Here is a 26035-nt window from a genome sequence, read left to right as displayed (position 1 = left end):
GGAGGCTATGCATTGAAGCAGAGAAGAACTAATGTCCTGTATCTCAGACAAAAAAGAGGCTTTTCTTTGCATGATCTTCACTTCACCATACTTTCATTTGATACCTAAACTTACATTGTCCAATAACAGATAAAGACTCATAATATTTTTTTCTACTGAAGCCTAAGTGGGCATATAAAATGCTCTCGAAAGCTCGGAAGCCTTTATGGAAATCACCTGGCTGATTGCCTGAGAAAACCTCTTGAATATTCGCCACCAGGAAAGCTTCAAGAATTAAATCATCAGGTCGTTCTCAAAAAATTATTTAACGCGAGTTTTATCGTGACGGTAGTTTCCTTGTTAAGAAGCCAAAAATTTGCGAATAAATGTTATAGTTTGTTATGAGGACAGTGCGGCAGCGCAAGGGATTTTAACTAAGAAGTTGCTGTGCACTTAAAGTTTTGTCCTGACACCACAGCATCTGGGCAGACGAAAGATAGGCTATCCATTATGTAAAACGAAAAGAGTGGTAACAAAGCAACAGAACATTTTCAGAAAAGTGAAGCAGTAAAAAAATAAAAAAAGGAAGAAAGAATTGATAATTACATAAAAGTTACTACATGATTTCGTATTTATTGTGCTATTTCCTTTTTCAAATTGCAGAGCAGAACTTTAGGTTGCATAGTACCGATTTCTTTCCTTGACCCAACACATGCAAACTGAACACTCAGCACTTGTTGTTAATTATACAACGTATTTAACATTTGCTTAACTGAATTGCATACCTCAACTGCTTGTGCTTTGTAATCAAGGGATCCCGGGTTCAATACCTGGTGGAGGCCCATACTGGTTCGGATCCCATTTTAAACTGTAGGCCCAGTCCCGATTATGGTATCAAGTGGTCTTAAAACAATGGATGTCAATCTAAAGTGTACATTTCAGTCACGGTCATTTATGTTAATTACTATAAGAGCGTTGCAGTAACATGGTACTTCAAACTTAAGGATTTTTTTGATAGAGAATGAGCAACGCTATTAGGGGGGAGGGGAATATACCTCCGTGGAAAAATGTCCTTCCTTGCTTGCCCCTAAATAGAAAAAAATCCTCGAGTCCTCCATATATGTCATTGTTCTCCCGTGAACAAGCTGTTCTTTTCAAATTTCCAAACGTCGTTGTTGTGCTAAAATCAGGCAAAGATGAAGCAAGTCATTAGTGTTCTTCAGTTTCATTAGCATATTATCATAGATGCCTACTAAATGTTGATTAGTATTTGATTTAGAGATAAAACATGCATGCATATTTTATGTTTTCTTTATTTTCAACGTTGCACCCCGTAAATTTCATTCCGCACCTCCAGGTGATTAAACCTGGCGCAGCCGCTGGTTCTCCCTAACAGCCGCCACTGTATATAAACACGGATGTAAAAGTAATCCTAGATACGAGCCTGCTCGAGGAGTCTAATTATCCTGAAAATTATGCAAGATTCGAAGCTTCTTTTTATTTTGCACCAGTGTGGCGTATAAAAAACCTGAATTTTGTGATAACGTAACATGTAGGCCTAATTTAATATTCTGATGTAATTCTCAAATACTTGAAGCAAAAATTGTGGTAAATTGATGCATATAATTAGAGAGGAATACTTAAACATTAATATTAATCCATGTTTTGAAAAAGGAAACTTTTAATTATTGCAATTTCAAGCCTCGGTATCGGTTCAAAGAAGCATCTGTCACTTTCTCCGACTTTCCCCAATAAACGCGAAAATAGTACGTTCTCGGAATGTAGTCTTCATTTGTCTTAGTTTGGGCCATAGAACGGAAGATAAGACTGGTTACCTAGCAACGCGCTTATTGACTGACGTCATTCGTATGATATGTAAGTTGTGCTTTCGAAGTCAAAAGTCTGGAAGTTGTTAACGTTTACTTAGATGTAAGTATAATTTCATGTTAATTATAATGACATCATTATTATCCAGGGACAACTGTTATTGATAACCGTGATTTTCGTGCAGTCTAATTTGCAAGAAATACTTGAAATGTCGAATTTAATTTGCGAACTTTCTCAGAGCGGGAAATGCAATTTCCGTATAATGCGAATAACTTACTTAAGTAACGAAGTTTGTGATATGTTTTATAGTATGTTATAATAGTAGAATTGAACTAAGAATTTTGTATCAGTCGCAGATGCGATAATGTTTTTATGCTAATAGTTTGTTGTATAATTCGAGCAATTTGTATGGTGATCGAAATTTTTGCTGCAAATTTTCTGTAGTGTATAATATTAATTCACGTGTTCATTCGTCATGATCCATAGAATTTATTTACTGCGGAGTGTTCGTTTTGTACCAGCTTTTTTGTACTATTGCCTTCATTCCTTGCACTAACTTTTTTTTTTTTAACGTGTGCTGGAAAGTTCAATTTAGGTTTGGTTTAGTTCGATTGCTGTTGACTCTATTTACATACGTTATACGTATTTTGTGGAATAATTTCGATAAACGTACGCTTTTTCTTGTAACATTTTCGTAATGAATAAATGCCTAAACCTTAATTTGTTCATATGCTGTATGAGTAAGCATGTGATGCAAGTAGCACCCAATTTAAAATATAGATTATACATTTTTATTGTACGAGCGGCCCAAGTTCCAATTGATTAATTCCGATTCCATCATGATACACAGGCATATTCATGGTTTGGTAACACTTTACTATACCGGAGACAGATTTCTTCAAATTTACAGGAGAAAGTACTTACGCAAATCATTTTCTGTAGTGTTGTTGATGTTCGGGAATGTAGTTTTGATCCATTTTAATGCGAATGCATGTGGTTTTGTACGAAAATCTATTTCCGATGCGCTATTGCTGCTGCCGCCATGATGTTGTCCGTATATGCTAAATTGAACGAAAGGAGTTTTAATGGAACCTAACCTAGTAGGCATACCTCGTCCCCGTGATGGTTCGTGGGGCTATCGTGAATTTTTGGGCTAACGTCAATGCTTTTTGGGGCTACCCGTGGATGGTTTGTGGGAAATAAGGAACAACAGTAAGTACTCGTTAATGTAAGAAATAGACATTATTTTTGTTATAAATTCATTATTTCACCTAAAGATATGTTCCGCAATGCAGAAGAGTACGTTAGCAATGTAAAAAATTGCAAAATAAATCATTGATAGGTGTCTCCGGTATAGTAAAGTAGTACCCATGGTTTGATTTCTGGAACGAGTTTACAATACCGGACCACTCTCCAATTTCTAAGAAATTTCGCCTACACACTAATTGTGAACTCCTAATCACGAATCTGCATGTAATAATTGGCGGTCGAGTATGGAAATCGAGAGAAAAACGAAATAAACTATGTTTTCTAAATGTAACGTGACCCTACCATAAGAACAGTAGCTCCACGGAACACGAAATTTTCCCCAAATGGGTGTCACCTATCGCACAACACTTTAGCAACATAGTGTTCTGACGTCACGGGAGAGAGATTTTTCATGTTAGGCAAGACAAGGTATAGTTCTCTTAGCCAAAATATTAATTTTTCTTTGTATTTATGCTAATGGAACCTAACCTAACCTCGTAGGCATTCCTTGTCTGACGTCAATATTTAAGGTAGCAAGATTGTTTGTGTATAAAGGAAGACCATTAACGAATTGCGAAAGAAAGATGGTTCCCAATTGCTGTGTATGGAAAATGACCGTGGTAAATCACAAGGTTATTTTACAAGTTCTACACGTAAATGTACAATTTTAACAAGTGACCGCCAAATATGATCTAGAGATATGTCATCAGGACACCAAAATTAGTAAGTAGGCAAAATGTTATAGAATTTGGAGAGTGGTCCGGTGTTGTAAACTCATGCCTGATTTCTATTTATGCCTGTTAACACATACATCAGAGTTTTAGCAATTACCTACTGTGTGTTTGCTTGAGAATGTTTTTTGGCCGAGTCTGCTACCACGTGCATGTCAGCAGTAAGAATAAGCTTCAAATTTGCTCCTGCCACATAATTCGTCTGCTAAGAGGATGTTACAGATCTTAAGAGCAGATTGAGATGATAGAAATGCAAGTTTTTGATTAGTGGGAATGAATGTAAAAGTAATTTAGAACCTTTTTCTTTAGAAAGCTTTTAGCGATATTATTTTAATGCTAACAGAACCTAACCTAACTATGAGAGCATTTAGGTTTATTATTAGAAGAATGCTAAGGGACATAATCTTGTGAAAGTAATCGCTACAACTTCACAGTATGTTTTACAGATGTAATTGCATACATAACATGATGAAATCACGAGAAGACAAAGACCGAGTCTGCTGCCACGTGCATCTTTTTTGAGGTTCCAGCAGAAAAAAGAACGTAGCTGCAGACACTACCATGTTTTTTTCACTTCTGCACACTAGTGTATGATTCTTCTCTTGAAACCAGCCATTCGTTTACTGTTGTCATGGTATGGACTGTTGCTGTCATGTAGGTTACATGTGTGGTGCGAATGGAGGTTTGTAGTTAGGGCTCTTAGTATTCAAATAACGTCTATAAATGTGTTTGTGGTTAGCTTAGGCTGGCCACGTTTAGAGCTCTTGGCATTACAATATTTTTTCAAATACTTTCAACATCTCATGATGTTTGTACTGTTCTCAAACATGACACCTCTTCAAGCCTCATGTCAGAAGTAGTTTGTGGAATTCTGTGTTAATGGGAAGTGGGGATATTTGTGTGTGCTACCTTTTACGTAATCACCAATACACGAGACTTTTCGGAAATCCAAATAGTGCTAATTACTTTCAGAGAGCTTCAAATTTACTTCCATAATCATTACCACTATTCTACGATAGTTTCCCACTCTTTTCAATGAATGAAAAATGCATTGCCAATGGGATGTGCAGTTGCTTGCACGAGGTACTTTTTTTACATCTTTTTTTTTTTCACCAATAAATTGCACTTTTCGGAATCCCGAACAGTGGCAATTACTTTCACAAAGGTTCAGGTTTACTCTAACAATCATTTCTACAATACTTCAACTTTCTTCTATGAGACAATCATTTAACATTCAGAACAGTTACTGTATGGATTTTCTTGATCCATAGGACATGCAAACAGTGTCAAAATATATTATTAAATCTTGTAGTTGTGCGGTAACATCAAATAGTTCTGTCAATTTGCTGCCTTCAGTGATAATGTAGAATAAGTCTAGATATTTTATGTAATGTCCACATTATTTCACTCGGTTTCTTGATTCAATTTGAAAATAAAGTTGTTTTTTTTGTTTAGACCTATTGAACCCAACTGGCTAACATTCTCACCTTAGAAATTGCCTACTGATTTTTTTAGAGAGAAACTGCAAACTGATCCCAAACCCAAAATTCTTGGTCCTGAAATTGTATCCATGTGAAGGAGTATCCCAGAATAGTTTTTTTTATATATAGCTATTGTTTTAAGTCCACTTTGTGCACAGAAGACATATGCCATCGGTGAGGCCCAGGAAACTGGTTCCCAAGATGGATGACAACATAGATGGCAATGCGATCAGTATTGCAACTAATATTGTGTAGATTTGTGTCTTGAAAGGTGGTAAGTGAATTGATGGAAACAGTTATATTTGTGGAGTGATTTGCAGTAACTAAATGGCATTAATTTGGAAAGGAAAGTAAAATAAATAAATAGCATGCATAATACAAGAAGAAACATCGTAATGTGATTCCGGACGTCAGGTGTTGGATTGTGTACTAGAGATTATTTTTCTATGTTATTAGAATATAAATAGTATCCTCAGAGATATTTCATACCGAGGCGACAAACCACAAGTCTCACTTGGAGCGAGCAGTCGATAGTCAAGACACTCATTGCATCTTGCATGCATGAACAACAGATCATGGCAACATGTTGCAAGCTATTGAGGAAATGGCCCAGTTTGATCGACATGCAAGCAACAAAGCCACACGTGCGGCTTTTCTTGTCACCTAGATCTGTTGTTCGCACAATTAGCAGCAAATGCTTGCTAATAGACTGAAGGCACCACATCACTTGTCACTTCATTGGGAACTCCTCCTGTGCTGCGTTGCTTTGGTCTGAGTACCCTTTCTTTAAGCAGCTTTCCGACCAAAAATTTAGTTACCAAGAGTATTCCATGCCTATATTTTTTCCCCTTTATTATTAATGAAAGTCACAATAAAAGGATGTGGTCGACTGTGTAGAATGTTCGTTAATATCGTCATGACCACTGTACCATATATCATATAAATTATCACATTCATAGAAATGCTTCATGTAGAAGCATCAGATGTTGCAGCGAAAACTCCATTTACTTGCATTATAAGCAGACGAATACCGTGTAGTGAGGCTAACACCGGTGACTCTAGCTATATCATATTTGAATCAAACCCACCAGATCTCCCACAACAGTGCCATTTTGCTCATTATGTATTCAAGGTGCTGTTGTATAAGTAAAGTTAAAATAAAAGCATATTTTGAAGTTGGGGGACTGGAGTTTGCCCACTGAAAAATTACGTTGCCATTTTTTTAATCAACATATTTTGTTCTTTTTTGTAACATAAAATTTGTTTCAACCGTAGAAACCACAGATAACCTATATAGGCCTATTTGCTCCTAAAACTTGGCTTTCACCTTTTGTTAAACTGAAACACTACTGTGCACATACACATGGCTAAAAGCATACACAAATGCTAAGATCAACCTAAAATCCCTAACCTATAAAAATATAGCAGATCAATACCAAAACAAACACATCATCTGTGCTGCCATGGACTACTTTTTCAGATGTAAGTAAAAGATAGTGGAAATGGTATGATGTCTGGTCCAGAGCAAAGAGTTGGCATGCTAAAACCTGGTTCTCTTGCCAGGATGGTTAGAAATTGTGTGGGCGTAGTATGTGTGGAGCAAATGATGGGAAGTGACAGGTGTAGATGGAATTTGGGTAACTGAGTTGCAGTTACTGGTACTTGAAATTTTACTGTAAGTTACTTTTACTGTTGGTTTGTTCTGGAAATTTTCTTGCAAATAAATTCTATACACTTTCTCACATTCACATGCTCAACATCGTCATTGTTCTCAATGCTGGTACTGCCACTCCTCTCTCTCCATCATGAACATTTGTATGACCTTCCGTACCTATGACACCATTCCATATTTTATATTTACTCATTACTGTCACACCATTAATTTCACAGTGAATTTCGGCAACATTACAGTCTCTTGCATTAAGAAATCTAATGTCTGACTATACCTCATAAATTGCAGGATAGTTTATTCTCATGGCCATCATTACTCACTGTAACTCAAAAGCAAACAACAGTAGACTGGTTAACATAAGGCCACTACATGTCCAATGCACAATTTGCAACTACCCCTCAGGCAGGCAGTGTGGTTTTTAAGAAATTTCCAGAAAGGGGGGGGGATTCTACTGACTGTCTAGAGACAGCACCAGATAGTGCTTTATATGTGTGTGTGTGTGTGTGTACACCTTTGCGGCCGCTAGAGGAAAGGGATTGCGGGGGGTTGGGGCATCTCGACAATGGTAAATGGAATCACTCGACACTTTGTTTTATGTCACTGAAGTTTAAAAAAGAAAGCTGTGAACAAAATTTATTTTTAATAATTGCTGAAAATTGCCGATTTAAACTTGTATCATGACAGAAAGAAAAGGCAAGTGCACTTTATGATGAGAACAGGTAGTCGGGACTGTGCCTACAATTTTTAAAGTGAGATTTTGACCCCCCCTCCCCTTTCCCAACTGGGACCTAACTTTTGGGAACCTGAATCGAACTTGGGCATACCTTGGGTGGGGGGGGGGGGCAGGTTATGGTTACATTTACGATATCATAAAAATTACTCATTAACTTGCTTCTCAGGTCCCAGGAGCTTAACACAAGTTCCATTAGCTTCTTAATTCAGAAAATTTTGTTAGCTCCGCAAGTGCCTCTGCCAAGTTAGGCCTAATTTGTCTGGGACAATAGCAATTACCAGTAGCGTAGCATCCTAATACGCCCATATGCCCGGCGTTCCCTGATTTAAAATTTTAAAAATGCGTAAATGCTGTAAATATAAAGTAAAACGTGACTAATTATATACATGTTTGAGCATATTGGCATTATAAAAGCTATTTTTCACGATCCGTCTACAACGCTCCACTAACAGCTCCTTGTAGCATTTCTCTAATGTCTTTGCTTGCCGGATGCCGGCTAGGTTTGGCGTACGGGACCGTGCCTGCCTGTAGGCAGAGAGAAGGAGGGAAAGCTTGTGGCTTGGATCTCTACAGCACGGGCGAAATGCTCTCGCCATATGCGGGCGTACGGAGACCTGATTGGTTCTAGGGGCCATGTGACCTTTCCTGCCTTCCGATTCAAGGCGATGTACTTCCGATGCAGACGACAGAAGTAGAATTCCTACCCAGTTTTTCGCGCTCGTGCCTCTGCTCATGCTGTGTGATGCTACAATAAGCAATATTGACTGAGGTATCTTTCTTTAATGACCACTGCATTGTGTAATTTATCACAAGAACAGTGAAGTGCATTTAAAACTAAAAGAACCAAAAAGTTTTTGTCAAACAAGTTGATAAAGTCCTCGTGGTAGAAGTTCAGCCTGTGGCTGCTCTACCACCTAACCCACAAAACTATTCATTTAAAAAAAATATTTTTTCGTTAGTATCTAACTGCCTAATATTGTGCCAGTGGAAATGTTTAGTATTCGTTTCAAAACTCTTAACATTGTATTATCTCTTGACAAAATTATTTTAAAATGTTTATCAGCATTCTCAAGATACAATAAACAGTGGTCTGAAACTCTGAATTACTACTAATAGGCACTGTTACGTCAGTAGAGTGTACGATTGTTGGATCATCCACACACCCCCCCCCCCCTTTTGTGTCAGTGTGTTTTGCACAGTGCGAGAGGTTTCCGGTTCGAATCCCAAGCCTACACATGTTTGTTCGTTGTGAGTGTCTCTCCATCAACTTCATCAATATCATCACTCATATTCATATTTGCGATTAGCCAAAAGTGATAGAAACCGAAGTAAAATAAACCAAATCATTCAATAGTGGTATCATCCACAACAATGAAGTCTACTGTTGTTCTAAAGGCGCTTGTGATTGAGGTAGGTTTTTTAATTACTTGCGTCATGCCGAAAGGTTTCCTTGATTATAAAATACTGTTTTGCTACACATGTGTTACGTGTGGAGCAAAATACTCCGAATGGCGTGCGGTGTTTCTGACTTGAGCAATCTTAATTAAAAATGGTATAAAACACCAGTGCTCCAAGCATTTATTGCACACTGAGGCATCTTATTTTGTACATTAAACAAGCATGGATCATGTTTTATCGGAACCCGGCTGACTTAATGTAATAAACACAATGAGATTGCGATTTTAAATGGACAATACATATGTCGGCTAATTCCATAAGTAAACTCTTAAGCAAAAAAAAAAAAGGCCTACCCTTCCTTCTAACTTGGCGTTCCCATCCGAAATGCTCATGCTACGCCACTGGCAATTACCACTACTATATATCTAATGCCCATCAGTGTGTACGTAATTTCAGAATCAATTATTGTTATGGAACTGATCAAGAGAATTAATTCAATATCAGTTCTTCTGTACTTTTAGTCATCATATTTTATAACTGTGTTTAGCTTGCTGCAAAATTACAAAACTATTAACTTTACAATGCATGCTGAAACTGAAAAATATTTCCAACAAAGGATACCACATTCCAACTACCAATGTGTTTTAGTTTGATTGATTGATTGATTTAGTTTATTTTACTTTGCTTCTCTGCCACTTTTGGCTAATTGCGAAGATAGGGATGAGTGATAATATGATGAAATTGATGAATGGACACTCACAAACACTCATGCCGAGGCAGGGATTCAAACCTTGGACCTCTGACGTCATAGCACGATGTGCTACTCTGCCATGGGGGTCGGCCCATGTGTTTTAATTTAGTGATGATGAATAATAATGTATGTGTAACATCACTCATCACTAGATACATCAAGCCATGGCCGTGTACTTTTCCATTTGTTAAATTTTTCACAGGCAACTAACAATCAAAAGGAACTCTCCAGTTTAATACTCCTGCCTTCTTGTGTAGATGCACTTGCAAATTTTCAGAACTGACCCTTTGATCAACACAGCCTTCACTTCCACCAGCTTTATCAGATTTCATTCATTTTGAAGGCAGATTCCTGATATTACAGAGTATAGAACTCGTAATGCCATTTTTAAAAAATAACATTCTAGCTTCTCAATGGGTGAGAAGTATGAGTCATGTGATAACTCATTTGTAACTTTCAAAATCATTGAGATGGCATTTTCTTGCCATATTCCGTGGACAAAGAAAAGGGAAGAGAGGAGGTGGTGTTCAACCTTGGCCACTTGTTTGACAGTTCCGGGAATAGAGTGGTGCTTGAGGTCACATCTGTGTTTGCCAAATAGAGCTTTTAGTTGTCTGACAGAAAATGTTGCAATCGAATGGCGAAGTGGGAAAAAGTAAGTAAATTGCCAATATTTTTTTGTTTCTCGCCAAAATATCAGTGCCCCCCCCCCCCCCAAGGGATAAAATTGATCAAGCAGAGAGGGGGACATAAGTATCCAGAGGGGGGAAATTGCCCCATCCCCCCCTACAAATACCACACTGCAGGCAGGTATGATCTGACTGCTTTTGCCATTCACTTTTTTGTAACCAATTGACCCTAATTTTTTAAATGCAACTTTTGTGTCTGAGGGACTTTATTTATGATGATTCTGAATGGGCCATTCTATGCAAGATGTCCAGCACTGTTTGCTCAAACTATTTTTCAAAAACTAATATGTTGCATTAATACATTGGTGGTTTAAAATAGGTCTTCTTTTATTTATTTTACTTTTTGTTTACAAGTGATATTATTTTTTAGCAAACTTATGTCATTATTTATTAGCTAGACATTCACTTATGATATAGCCTGGCAATTTATGGTGTGTGGCACCTACAATGCAAATAAAAGTAAGGAACTCGTATGAGTGCCTATTATCATTTTACTATTGTTTTAATCATTTTCATCTGAATAAGCATCTGCATGTGTATATATATTTAAATCTATGCGTTTCTGAGATTCCTAGTTTATACTATATTGTGATTTTATAATATTAATATTAATATGTTGTTTCACATGCAAACATACCTGGAAACACTGTGTATTTCAAGGTAGGCATATGTGAAGTTTTTATTGTTATTTATCTACTGAAGTTTCTTGCAAGTATTTTAAAACAAAAATATGGTGTATATTGCATGTTTGTAAACACCATTCTTTGTGTTGCAATCACTCAGTTAAGACCCGAAACAATTAACGTAAATTTTTAATCATGTTAAAATTCACTAGATTTGCATACTTCTCTTCATGTTACTGTTTACACTACACTACACTACATAGAAATTTCAGTGAAAAATGCAGGTTCGACGAGGACTTGAATTGCTCTACCAACTAAGCTACTGAGCCAGTCTTGCTAGAGCAATGGCATGGTAGGCCAGAGACCATGGGGCACCTCCCCAATGGCATAGTGGTAACGTCATTACCTTGTAATTAAGGGATACTGTGTTCGATACCTGGTGGAAGCATATAGTGGTTTGGATCCCTCTATGAACTGTAGGTCCAGTCCCATTTAGCTTATCTGAGCATAATGTGGACTTAAAACAAAAACTCAAACAGAGACCATGGTTTGAGTCATGGTCAAGTCTGTTTTTTTTTTTGTTTTTTTTTTGCTGAAATTTCCATGTACGAGGGGCTTTTAATAAAGATTTCCCCTGAACCACACTACCCATAGGCTGAGACATACTTAAGTTTACACACTTATTAGTACCTCTCCACATAGCTGTCACCCATAGTCACACATGTCTCCCATTGTTTTATGTGGCTGTGGAGGCCCTTTTTGTGGAACAAAGCAGATTGGGACTAAATCCAGGAGAGCACCTCATCAATTAGTGTGTCATCATCTGGGAAGTGTGTGCCTTTAAAATATAATGTCATGGAGGGAAGGAGGTGGAAGCTAGATAGTGCAAGGTCAGGATAGTAAAGGGGATTGGTTAGAATTTCATAGCTGCAGGAGAGTGCTTCCATTTAGATTAAATTCGCATTCTACATAGGAGCATTGTCTTGCACAAGATGGACATCTTCAGAAAGCAGGCCATGCCTTCATCTTTTAGTGGCATTCAGTAATTTTACCAGCAGTGAGGCATAATAGATCCTGACTATTGTGGCCCCTTTTGCCAGCAAATCTGCCAACACCACACCCTTCTAGTCCCAAGACACTGTGAGCATCACCTTGCAAGCAGAGGGTTGTACACCTGCCTTTTTGCTACTAGTGAGTCATATTTTTTCCATTATTTTGACTGGGCTCTAGTCTCTGGGTCATAGTGATAAACCCACATCTCATTCTGCGTAATTAGTCTGCTGAAAAAGCCCTGTTGGTCTTCGTGGTACATTGCTAAACATTTGCGGGAGCACCTGACTCTATTGTTCCTCAGGAAACGTGTGAGAAACTGGGTAACCCAATGTGTTGAAACCTTCTGAATGTGCAGGTGCTCCTTGATAATTTTTCCACAGACTCTACAGTAATCGTGACTCTGTCAGCTAGTTTCTGAATGGTTATGCAATGATCTTCTACGATTGCATCCTCAACTTTGTTGACTGTGTCCCAATCACTGCTCTATGAGGTCAACCGGGAATAAAAGCCATTTCCGCTGAGGTTCAGACACACTTGAATTCCCTATTCCAGTACTTTATGACCTCAGAGAATAGTGCATCTCATTCATACAGCATTGCAATCTTCTAGAAATTTTGTTGAGGTGTGTGTCGTCAGAGGAACAGGAATTTGATAACTATCTTATACTCTACTGGCTCCATCCTCACACCTTTCTACACCTTCACAGCTGCAAAACAAAAACTGTTATTAGTTCATGGCTACAAATTGCAGTATGTCACACGTAAAGATGCATGTGCATCCTTGTGTACTTTCATTCCCATAGGGCCACTGGAAATGGGTTATGGGAAATCTTTATTGAATGTCCCTTGTAATATTTTTCTTTGTTTGAGTCTGGGAAAACTGAGAGGAAATTGAAGTGCAAGTAGCTCTAAAGTGTATTTACAGTGCTGTGCACTGAGGAGTGGCAAGTCTAGTAGTAATAGATCACTTAGAGTTTTTATAAGTTTTAAATCACAATATTTATTATCCTCTTGAAGTTGAAGTTTGCCGGCGACGTTTGTTTCCACATTGTTTTTTATCCTTGTGTGGCTACACCGTTTGGAAAAAGCTTTCCTAACTGTCTTTTCCACCATTCGACCAGTTTAGTAGGTAGAGTCTGTGAAAAGCAGGTAGAATATATTTTTCTTAAGTTTTCCACCCTCAATCACCTCTAGCCCATGGACGTCTACAATGTTCCAAGGGTTATGGTGTCAGATATGATAGTCAGGGACTGATAGGCTGCAGCAACACAGGCCTTCCATCTTTCCCTATCTTGAGCAAGTTCTATATACTCTTTTCCATCCCTACCGATTTTCCTTAGGTCCATCTCAACGTCGTCCCTCCATCTTCGTCTTGGCCTTCCTACAGGTCTCTTACCATCAGGTTTCCCAACAAGAATCCTGTAAACTCCTCTTTCCTCTCCCATTCGTGCCACATGGCCTACCCACCTAAGTCTTCTTGATTTAATTATTCTAATAATATCTGGACATGAATACAAATTATGTAGTTCTAAATTATGTAACCTTCTCCACTCACCTGTCTCCTCATCCCTTTTAGGTCCAAAGATTTTCCTAAGGATCTTATTTTCAAATACTCTCAATTTATGTTCCTCTTTCAATGTAAAGGACCAAGTTTCACATCCATATAATACTACAGGCAAAATTACTGTTTTGTATATTTTAACTTTTAGTTTCTTAGATATTAAACGAGAAGACAAAAGTTTATGAAGAGAGAAGTAACATGCATTTCCTGAATTAAGCCTTCTTTTTATTTCCTCTTTAATATAATTTTCATTTGTTAATATTACTCCTAAGTATTTGAATTTGGAAACAGGTTCAAACGAGTTGTTATCAATAATTAGATTTTGATTATTACCTAACACTTGGTTTCGGCCTGTAAGCATATATTTAGTTTTCTCTTTGTTAACTTCCAAACCTATCTCTTTAGCAGTTTTGAAAAATATTTTAGCATTATTCTTAATTGTATCCACATCATCCCCCAGTAAGTCTACATCATCTGCATATGCTAACAGCTGAGTCATACCATTTAATTTTAGTCCTTCTTTAGTTTCTTTTACCTTCCTAACAGCATATTCTAAGGCAAAATTAAAGAGCAATGGAGATAATGCATCTCCTTGTTTTAACCCATCATGAATTGTAAATTTGTCAGACATATTAATACCTACACGAATTTTACTTTCTGTTTCACTGGTGCATATTTTTATCATACTAACAAGCTTCTTAGGTATTCCAAACTCTACTAATATATTATATAATTTATCTCTTTTGACCGAATCATATGCTTTTTTGAAATCAATGAATAGCTGATGGACATTTTGATTATATTCCCACTTTTTTTCAAGAGTCTGTCTGATGTGAAAAATTTGATCTGTAGTTGATCTGTTACGTTTAAATCCACATTGATAATCCCCTATAATTTCATTAGCATAGGGGGTTAGTCTTGTTAAAAGAATGTTAGATAATATTTTATATGTTGTTGAGAGTAGAGAAATTCCACGGTAATTATTCCAGTTCATTTTATCACCTTTTTTAAACACAGGAACAATTATGGATTCTTTCCACTGTTGAGGGATTTTTTCTTTATTCCATATTAAACAAATTAATTTATGAATTTGACATATTAATGAATTTCCACCATATTTAATTAACTCAGCTGGTATTAAATCAATGCCAGGTGCTTTGTTATTCTTTAGCCTTTTAATAGCATCTTTAACTTCAGTCAACTTAGGTTCTGGAACTAAAGGTTCTGCTGTGTGGACTTCATTTACTTCTGATTTATCTCCTACATGGACATTTCAAAGGTCATTAAAGTAGTTCTTCCATCTATTTAGAATATCGCTTGGGTCAGCTTGAAAATCACCGTCTTTATCTTTTATCAAGTTTACTTTAGGTTGCCACCCCTTTCTAAACTCATTTACACATTTATATAAATCTCTGATATTTTTATTCTTGCTGTTTGTTTCAATTTCGTTAATTTTGCTTTTCAAGTAATCTCTTTTTTTACTTCTAAACGTGCGGTTAACTTCTCGCTTTATTTTATTATAATTGTTTAGATTTGTATCATCAGAGTTATTTAACCACCTAAGTCTAGCCTGATTTCTTATTTCTATTAGATTATGACATCCATTATCAAACCATGGCTTACTTTTTCTCGGTTTATGGTATCCTATACTTTCTTTAGCTGCTGATTCTATTGCATTACGTATGTGCTCCCAATTCTTATTTACGTCTGTTTCATGTATATTTTCATTATCATTTAAATCCTGCAAAACATCAAATCTATTTGACAGTTTAATTTGGTAATCTTTCTTAATTCTTTCATCAGTAAACTTTCCTGTATCAAATTTTAGAACGTTTAGATTTTGTTGCTTATGATTTATCACTGAGAGTCTTTCTCTTAATTTAGCAATTACTAAATAATGGTCACTGGCACAGTCAGCACTTCTATGTGTACGAACGTCAATTATACTAGTATGCCTTCTCTTATCAATGAGAATATGATGTATCTGATTATGTGCTCATTCACCAAATTACTTATCTATCTTATTTTATGAAAGATGAAACAAGGAGCACAGTTTTAGTTATGTTCTTACTTATAGGACAACATATTACATGTATAATATTTTGTTTTCCTTTTTTCAGTTCTGGTAACTCATCATGTCGGACACAGAATCTGATAAAGACAAACCTGAGATCATAGAAATACAGCCTCTGAAGCTATTTTCGTCGGAAAGTTCATCTTCTAACGAGACTCTTACCACTGAATGGTTGGCAGCTTGCGAAACTTCAGAGCCATACAACTGGCTTACATCATATGGATCCTCGGAAATTAATTTGAATGCAGTAGATCATGACTGCTATGATTTCCGCCTGTGGTTGGCTACGTGCCAAAACTTTGCTGTTCCTGTAGATACTAGCTCAACTGGCCCTGATTGCCCAAGATTCCGTCGACACTCAGCTCCTACTTCTCGCTCAGCATCTCCTGAATGCTTAGGATCTCATTCACACTCAGCTCCGCCTGCATCATCTGATTCACTTGAGCTCTTACCATCTCCAGGACCTTCAAATGCACCAGAACCTTCAGTATTTGAAGGACCCTCAGATTCATCTGGACCCTATCCAGAGTCTCCTGGATACTCAGGGTCTGATGGGACAACGAAGTCTCATGTTCCATTGAGACGACGTGCACGCCCAGGATCCCGTGCACACCCAAAGTTGCGTGGATGCTCAAAGTCTCGTGGACGTGGAAGGTTGATGCGACGCTCCAGATCATGCGAATGCCCAGAAATGACTGCATGGGCAGCCACTTCCAAATTCAATGTTTCATTGTGACGCCAGGAAGGGTTTCGTCATAGGCGTGACCGAAGAAGCCACATCACATTTGGAAAGCAACCTACATTGAAAAGATGTAAGTTATTTGACTATATATATATATTAGTTGCTATAGTAATGTAGTAAAATTGATATTTTCAGCCATGTGCCAGTGTTATGTTTGAATTGTCAAGCTTCAAAGTATTTTTGGTATTTCTACAATAAATTTTACATTTTACATACACACAAAAACAACAACTAATCTCCATGCCACAAGTCTTTTGCGGGCCAATATCATCATAACAGATCATCAAGTGCCAACCAATTGTCCTCACAATGACAATGCTTTTAGCCCCCATCAAGGTTCAAACTTTCTACCCAAGGCTGTATTCTTGACCACTTGGCTATGTGAGTGCCCATATCAAACAAAGATACAGAAATAATAACTCAATGGAAAAGTACATGGGTGTCATTCACATGAGATATAGCTAGACAGATATATATCAATTGATCAGCAGGCCCCTTACTGCATATTGGAATCTAATATGCATAAAGTAAGTGTACCAGGACTGCTTGGTCATAACTGATAAAATAGATAGTGTTTCATTATAGAACTACAAAACACTTTATATTTTGCATCAGTATATGTAAAATGATTGACACAGAATGTTTCAAAAGTCATGCAACACACAACTTTACCTGAAATAGACCAGAAATCCTTTGTCATTCCCTCCCAACTTGTTTGCAGATTGGGGCGAAGCAAAGTAGCCTGGAACTATCACTGCAGAAAACAGATGGAAAATTTTGTGCAGAGTCAAAGAAAATAACCAACTTAGTGAAGAAACCTTCGAGTCTCTATTCTTCATGTCCATAATTGAATTTTATAGAATTGTTATAGAATTCTTGGTGCCATGCACATGCATAAAATTCTGGAAGACCTGTTGACAGTTTAGGCAGGTTAACAATACTACTTGTGAACAATATATCCTGTTTTGTTCATCTAAAATTTTAATATTTTGCTTGCATCGTTTTAGATGCAAATTTGTCATGTCAAAAACTTTGTGCCACCCTCTCCCCACCCATAACTAAAACCAGATAAATTTCATGTTGACAAGTTCAATTGTAGCAAACAGTTATTCTCAGGATTTGTTGTAAGATTTGACAAGGTCAGCTTTATACATTTATTTGATGCATATTAGATTAATTTGTATGTGTTTTTTGTATTCTTATAATTGATGTTCATGAAAAATTACTTTTGTGCATTTGGCAATTTACTTCCCATTTAATAATACCAGGTTTTACTTTAAAATAATCAAAAAATTCTTTAAAAACTGAGGTGCTTCTATTATGTAAATATGTCCAGTTTCAGGCCACTTTAAATTTAAAACTAAAAGAAAGAGAAAATTATAAGTATTAATTTATCAAAATTCACATTCTTAGTTTTTCAGTTATGCATATTTTTAAATTTTAGCTAAAGTTACTCTTTGCACCCCAAAATTTGATTAAAACATGATAGACATGGAAAGAGAAAAATTGACAGGTAGTATTTCAAACATTTTAGTCATTGAATTTTTTTGTCACCAAACAGAGCAAATACCTGTGTGACATGAGCATCTTGTATAACCTTTAAAAATATGTAAAGACCTAAAAAAAAGTTTTGATATTGGCACATATACCTAAAATAGGTTCTAACGAACAAAATTGTTTAGTTTAGTCACTATAAAATTTTATCAGATGATGTGGTTTTTAATGAAATACTAACATTACTTTTTTTTTCTTATTGACCTTTTGGGGGGGAAAAAAATTGAAAACCTGAGATCTGATGTCTGATAATTAGATAGGAGTTTAGTAAGTAGAGATGTGAAGTTTATGTGTTTTTAAATCCTGTACATGGAAAAGAAATTATAAATACCATTTATTTATTGCAGCAAAGCTTCTTCGGTTCACACATATTAATCATCAAGAAAATAAAATTGACCAGTCTATCTTTTCATCATCTGACTCAGGCTACGAAACAGGTTTCGACACTGAAGTTGGAATATTTAGCTTTTTTAGTACCCCATATTTCCAAAATTTGAGCAGTTATGGTAAGGTAAGTTTGTGACATGTCATTTTTTTTTTTTTTATTTATATCTAGATTAATCTTTAGCAGACACCAAGCTTCAAATGAAATTACCTGAATTATGGCATTCCGGGTGGCTGATTTTGAACAAAACAACCTACACATGGAAGCAATTTACATGCCATTTCTTGATAACTTCAGATGATAAACAAATTCAATGTGATAATGTTGATATTTTTCCCTCACCACATTATGGGATAGATCGTATGAATGGGTTATTCTTCAACCACCACGTTTTGCTGATATATTTTGCTTTTACATGTAATAATAAAATTTTAAAAAAATGTTCACAACATGTGACAATTAATGGTCCAGTGGGAAATGTCCAATATTCCGAAAATTGAGATTTTCTAAAATGTTTCATACATCTGTTTTTTTTTCTTTGAAAAGTGGGGGGACTGATATTACATGTCTTCAATGTGTTGTCTTTTGCTTCCCTGCAAATTTGGTCCATCCATTGTCTGTAGACTCAACACTAGAAGCAATTAGAAACATTATTTATCTTCATCACAATTTATATAAAGCAGTAAATATTATGTAAAACAAGCAAAATGCAAATTAGGAATATGTGCATGTAACTTAAGCTTTATAATGATATTCATTTTGAGTCCACACCATAGGCGCCGACTCCATGGGGCTTGGGGGGGCTCGAGACCCCCAATGTTAACGATGTGGGGGCAGAGCCCCCCAAATAATTTTTCTTAAGAGGATCTAATGTATTATTTTGCTTCTCTTGTAAAGTGTACTCTGAATTGTGCCACATGAACTTAACTTTAAATACACATTTGAAATGTTCTAGACCATCAACTTTGGGGGGCTGAGAACGTTAAACCATCAACTTTGGGGGGGGGGGGGCTATGACCAGAGACAGCAAAACACATGGCTTATTACTATATACTAAGTATGTAATAATGAGTATTGTTAAAATTTTTACTAAAAAGAGTTTCAAAACACGATGTGCATGAACTAGGATAGTTCATGAGACGTTCGGGCTACAAATGGCTCTCACATGACATGCAGAACGAGATCATTGATATATTAGGGAGATCTGTTTTGCTCTCCGTGGTAGCAGATATTAAAAGTCGGGAATATTTTGCTAAACTTGTGACATATCCATCCATGGACAATTAATATTCTGCATTCAAACTGTGAATAAAAATTTTGATATTTTTGAGGAATTCATGGGATTTTATGAGATTCCGAACACTGAGGCCAAATCTTAATAAAGGGATTTATTTCAGTGATCAGAGGGCCTCCAATAATTTTGACAATTCTCTTGTCCATTGAAGTTTCCTTGTGTAGTAAAATCCTATCTTGCTGGTTTGAGCATTCACTGCTCAATCAACACATCACATGTAGAAGTCTGTTCAGGTGCCAGTACAGTACCTAAAATGTTCATGCAGAAGATCTGGAACAATGTTTGCTTTATGTGGGTGAGGTCCATTTTGCATGGAAAGTTGTGTCTCCATTGTAGTCCTGTTGCCAAGAGTACTGGGAAAAAACTGTTATCCAACATGTCCATGTCGTGCACACTTTTAACTGTGTCACTGAAAAAGAATGGGGCAATGATTCCACAGCTGGAAATCGCAGCCCACACATGCACTTTTTCACCCTAACTTTCAAAATTGTGCATGTTATTAGGAACTCCCTTCACCCAAAATCTGACATTCTACTTGTTCACAGAACCTTTCACATGAATGTATGCTTTGTCAGAGAAACATGTAATTTGCAACATGGCATCACCTTTTGAAGTAATCCAAGAAGCAAAATGTACATGTCGTTCATTGTCATTCACTGTTTGTTTCTGAACCACTGACATTTTGTATGCGAACAAGTGAAGATCTGAACAGAGTATTCTCATACTTTGAAGAGTATTATGAGAGGTACCCAACTCAGTGGAAGCAGTTCTGTAGGATTTCACAGAACTTCAAGACATAGCCACTATCATGGCCTCAATATATTTTCACAGGCTGTGGTGGCACAGGGTCGTCTTCTCTTCAAAACACTGCCACCAGTTTCAAATTTTCTGGCCAGTTTATACAATCAAGTTTTCGTGAATTTGCATAACTCAGGATAATTCAGACCTCAGAAGGTGTCACATTGGTAAATATATCCATAATTTCATGTTTACACAGTTTATTTCACATTTTGCAGTTCATTTTGTATCATTTCATGACAAAACATGCTAGCAAAATGCACCTCGAGGGTTTCAAAAACATGAAAAATTTATATTACACTCTGTTATTTCACATTTCGTGTTTTCATCAACAACAAAATATACATGCCCCTAATCATTAGGCATTAGCAAAACCGATATTGTATTTGAAAAATTTCATGTGGATTGGTGAATTCCAGTAATTCTTGTTGAAACTTCAACACATTGTATGATTTGTACATATACCCCCCCTCCTCAGTACCAAAAAATAACAAAGTGAGGATACAGCAACCAGAGGAGGATTCCCCCTTCAAATATCACCCTGGGTGTTAACTGCATAGATATACCTGCAATGGACAATACTGATATAGTACTGGTTTAATCTGCCCAACCCATGTGTCATTATTAATTTTAATATGTGTAATATTAGAGAGACTGTTTCCAAATATGTGTCGCCTTTGGAGACTGAGGTGAAAGGCTTACCATGAAATCGTTTAAGGCAAGTAAGCTGGACTTCATTGAATGCAATAATTTATGACATCATGTTTTTGTGCAACTGATCATTTGTATTTGTGTGCGAAGACCTCAGTATTTTTGGTGGATTGCTGCATTAATTTGGAACATGGTAGGCAAGCTGGAAATAAGTTGTTGTCAAGGAAGTGGAACTTGCTTGGAATGGAAGAGAAAGAAACAAGTGCAAGTGGAATCGATGCCTCCATGTGCAAAATACTGTGACCAATATGTGAACATTTTTTTAATTTTAATTAAAGAAGGAAATATGTATACATTTCTATGCAAACTCTTTATTGGGAAAGGGAAACCAAGCTTTACACATGCCAACATATCATCAACAGCAAACCTCAAGGAACATATTAAGGTAAGTACTTGACTTGGAAGCAATTTTATTGAAATCATTTTTTTAAAAAAATTACTCCATGTTTTGATAGCGAAACTTGTATTATGTTTAGTATGAATTTAAACTGTCCTACAAAGTTTGACTAAAATTCCCAATCAACCTTTTGGCTTTTCCTAATTGAACTGATGCTATGATGCAGATTTTTTATTAGAGATTCAATTTGACTGAGAACAGTACAGGGTGGCTCAATAAGTCACTTAACACCCCCAGTACAATGCCACTGCGGCATGGAACGTGAAAATGGCGATGACCAATCGTTATCAGGCCAAGGGGGAACCACATTGACGTCACCCGCATGGTCGGCAGCCATCTTGATGTCCGCCATCTTGAATTCAACTTCAGAAATTTAAATGGGAAGGGGGTCGTGCGACATATCAAAATGGGCTAGAATTTCACCAGGAAAACAACTGTGACATTTGTTTTCACCTAACTTTAATTGTTACAGAGTTAACAATACCACAAAGTTATGGCTCAATAAGTCACTTAACACCCCCAGTACAAGACCACTGCGGCATGGAACGTGAAAATGGCGATGACCAATCGTTGCCTGGCCAAGGGGGAACCACACTGACGTCACCCGCATGGTCGGCAGCCATCTTGATGCCCGCCATCTTGAATTCAACTTCAGAAATTTAAATGGGAAGGGGGTCGTGTGACCAAAATGGGCTAGAATTTCACCAGGAAAACAACTGTGACATTTGTTTTCACCTAACTTTAAATTTAAGGGTGATTTCCGCATGGGAGAGTGACACGTCCTTTCCTTTTTGCTTAAATGTTTATTGTTCAAATAATCGTTAGTATGTGATTATGTGGTATTTATTGTTAGACCAATCACTGAAAATGTCCGGATATTGACTTACCGGTATGTACATATCTTGTAGTATTGGTTGGCATGGGAATTACGATTGTGTTTTGTCTTTACATAAAAGTTTAAAAGAGTGATGATGTGAATTGATCGTGTCAAGAGTAGCATATTTCCTTTTTCACTGATCTGAACGAAAATGCCACTAACATGTGAGGAATGGATTGCCATCATATTGATGTCAGGGGAGAGAAGTACGCGTGACATTGCTGCAGACTTCAATAACCGCAATCCTGCAAGACAACTAGTGTCACATGTGGCCGTCAGTCAGTTGCTGGCAAAGTTCCAAGATACTGGATCTGTGGATGACAAGCCGCGACATGGACGTCCGAAAACAGCCAAGGATGAGGGTACCGCTGTAGCGGTGTTGGCATCATTTGCGAAGTCCCCAACCCGTAGCACACTGAGACTGGCGCTGGAAAGCGGTGTCAGCAGGGGTTCAATTCAAAGGATTGTACGTGACCACCACGGGCATCCGTATAAGATACAGCTGCAGCAGCACCTTAGTGAGGACGATCCAGACAGGCGTTTGCAGTTTTGTGAGTGGGCTATAGCACAACTGCAACGTGACCCTGCCGTCGGTAGCAAGATTCTGTTCAGTGATGAGGCTAATTTTTATGTGTCGGGAGAGGTGAATAAGCAAAATCTGCGGTACTGGTCACCCGAAATCCACATTGGACAGATCCCAGCAAGGTGACGGGAGGCGGGAAGCTAATGGTGTGGTGTGGTACTTGGGGTTCCCGACTTGTTGGTCCATTTTTCATTGAGGGCAACTTAAATGCAGAGGGCTACTTGCTTCTGCTACGGGAGCAGATCTTACCATCCTTACTGTCTGAGGATGGGAGCTATCCTGAATGGTTCCAGCAAAATGGTGCTCCACCGCACTATGGGATGATAGTCGGTCAGTACCTGGATCAACAATTCCCTCACCACTGGATTGGTCGCCGAGGGACTGTGGAATGGCCTGCATGCTCACCTGACCTGAAACCATTGGACTTTTACCTCTGGGGACACCTGAAAGCCATGGTGTATGCTACGAAAATCAGGGATCTGGCCCACTTGCGCACATGCATTGTGGATGCCTGTACTGCAATAACTACTGAGGTTCTTCAGAATGTGGTAAGGTCATGGGAGAGACGATTACACATGTGTGTTGCTGAAGAGGGACGTCATATTGAACATGTGTTATAACTTTGTGGTATTGTTAACTCTACAACAATTAAAGTTAGGTGAAAACAAATGTCACAGTTGTTTTCCTGGTGAAATTCTAGCCCATTTTGATATGTCGCACGACCCCCTTCCCATTTAAATTTCTGAAGTTGAATTCAAGATGGCGGACATCAAGATGGCTTCCGACCATGCGGGTGATGTCAATGTGGTTTCCCCTTGGCCTGATAACGATTTGTCATCGCCATTTTCACGTTCCATGCCGCAGTGGCGTTGTACTGGGGGTGTTAAGTGACTTATTGAGCCATAACTTTGTGGTATTGTTAACTCTGCAACAATTAAAGTTAGGTGAAAACAAATGTCACAGTTGTTTTCCTGTTGAAATTCTAGCCCATTTTGATATGTCACACGACCCCCTTCCCATTTAAATTTCTGAAGTTGAATTCAAGATGGCGGACATCAAGATGGCTGCCGACCATGCGGGTGACGTCAATGTGGTTCCCCCTTGGCCTGATAACGATTGGGTATTGCCATTTTCACGTTCCATGCCGCAGTGGCCTTGTACTGGGGGTGTTAAGTGACTTATTGAGCCACCCTGTAGTTGACAAATGTGTGGTATTGCCTTGTTTGCCTTTTTCTTTTCATAATTTTTTCTTGATATTGAGGTATTTGAAATGTAGCTACATGTAAAATTAATTATGCTCCAAAATTGTTTGCCAAATGCTTGAAATGGTTGGTAAGCTAAAATGGCATTAAACTTTGCAAGTTGCGTAGAAAAGCAGGAGTAATAATATTTTAAGACCTGACATAACCCCATAATAAGAAAGGCATAGTTCAATATTTATTTCCTACAATTGGTCACAGTGAAAAAAGAAGCATTTGTGTTGTCTAAAACTGTTCATAGATTTTAATGGAACGTTTAATCAGATTAACAAGATTCTTTAATTTAAATCTGCATCTTAAATAGAGTGAGTGAGTGTGTGAGTGAGTGAGTGAGTGTGTGTGTGTGTGTGTGTGAGTGAGTGAGTGAGTGAGTGAGTGATCCATTTATAATGAAAAATAAAGAGTGAGCCATATTGATGACACTTTTTAAATACACATTTCAAGGAATGGAACAAGCATATTTATTAAGCACTATGTGTAATACATAACCAAGATACAGGAGTTCACAGGACTCTTCATTATTTGAATATAACATTCCATAGATGGACACAACCTTGAAGATAGCATTCTTAGGCTCTCATAGTCATACTCTCCATTCTGCAGCTCAGCCAATGATATTGCTGAATCTTGTAACATCCACATTTGTGCAAGACGAAGCTGCCTTCTTTTTGGAATGAAAAAGGTGATTAACATGTTGTAGTGCTCAGCATTGACTGTTATGGTCCTCTTCATCCTCAAAAAGTAAGGACCAATCACACAAGCATGAGTTACTGCACACCACACTATAGCTGTGGCACTGTGCAAGGGTCTTTCATGTAAGAGATGCAGGTTCTGTCCAGCCCAAAATCTGCAGTTTTGTTTATTAACATAACCACATAAGTGGAAATGAACTTCATCTAATATGATCAGGTGTTCAAATAAGTAAAGTTATTGACCCTATTCATTAAGCAATTACAGAATGTCGCTCCACGAACATAGTTTGTTAGACACAATTGTTGCACAACCTGACAATGTTGCACAACCTGAAACTTATAAGGATACAGTTTCCGTCCTTTTTCAAATTTATGTGAATACTGCTGTAAGGAATATGCACCTGTTGAGCAAATATGTGAGTATACTTTTTGGGACCTTGCTCAACTGTATTTGCCACATGTTCAATGTTCTCTGCACTACGAGATATTCGAGGTCGTCCAAGTGAATGATTTTTGTTGGCATTAGCTGTCTCACAGAAGTTTTTAACAGTAAGCTGGATTACCTTCCAAGATGGTGCTTCACACTTCATGAAATGTGTTGAAATCAGCTTTGTGCTGTATTGATGGAGCTTCCACTATATGGCGTATGGTTTTAGAAGCAATGTTGGGTGGAGTCATGCAGAGCCTGTCCGTGGTGACCAGTCAATGGCAGGAATGCAACGTTGTACAGACGGGATCAAATGAAATGTACTTCCCATTTCCTACCAACTCAGAAGCGAGTTGGAAACTCTTCATTGCTCCTGTATAGATAAGAAAGTGGGGGAGGGCAGTAGCAGACAAGGCCAGCACGCAAACTTGTTTCCAGCAAGCTTTCTGTTGGAGTCTTGGCAGTTTGTGGAAGGATTTTGTGTTGCTATCCCCCCG

General features: G+C 37.5%; 1 protein-coding gene across 1 annotated transcript; it reads left to right on the top strand.

Moving 5' to 3' along the window:
* Positions 1 to 1874: 1874 nt before the first annotated feature.
* Positions 1875 to 16596, top strand: LOC145984443 (uncharacterized). The gene is made up of 2 exons (XM_083118105.1): positions 1875 to 1908; positions 15866 to 16596. The coding sequence occupies exon 2, from the start codon at positions 15881 to 15883 to the stop codon at positions 16553 to 16555; it is 675 nt and encodes a 224-aa protein (XP_082974231.1). The 5' UTR covers positions 1875 to 1908; positions 15866 to 15880; the 3' UTR covers positions 16556 to 16596.
* The last annotated feature ends 9439 nt before the right edge of the window (positions 16597 to 26035 follow it).

The sequence above is a fragment of the Lepisma saccharinum genome, chromosome 2 (assembly GCF_977018435.1).
Source record: "Lepisma saccharinum chromosome 2, izLepSacc3.1, whole genome shotgun sequence".
Lineage (NCBI taxonomy): Eukaryota > Metazoa > Arthropoda > Insecta > Zygentoma > Lepismatidae > Lepisma > Lepisma saccharinum.
This window is presented reverse-complemented; position numbering and strand designations above follow the sequence as displayed.

What these genes read in the sequence shown, in the direction of transcription:
- LOC145984443 (XM_083118105.1), top strand. Translation starts at nt 15,881, where the DNA reads ATGTCGGACACAGAATCTGATAAAGACAAACCTGAGATCATAGAAATA.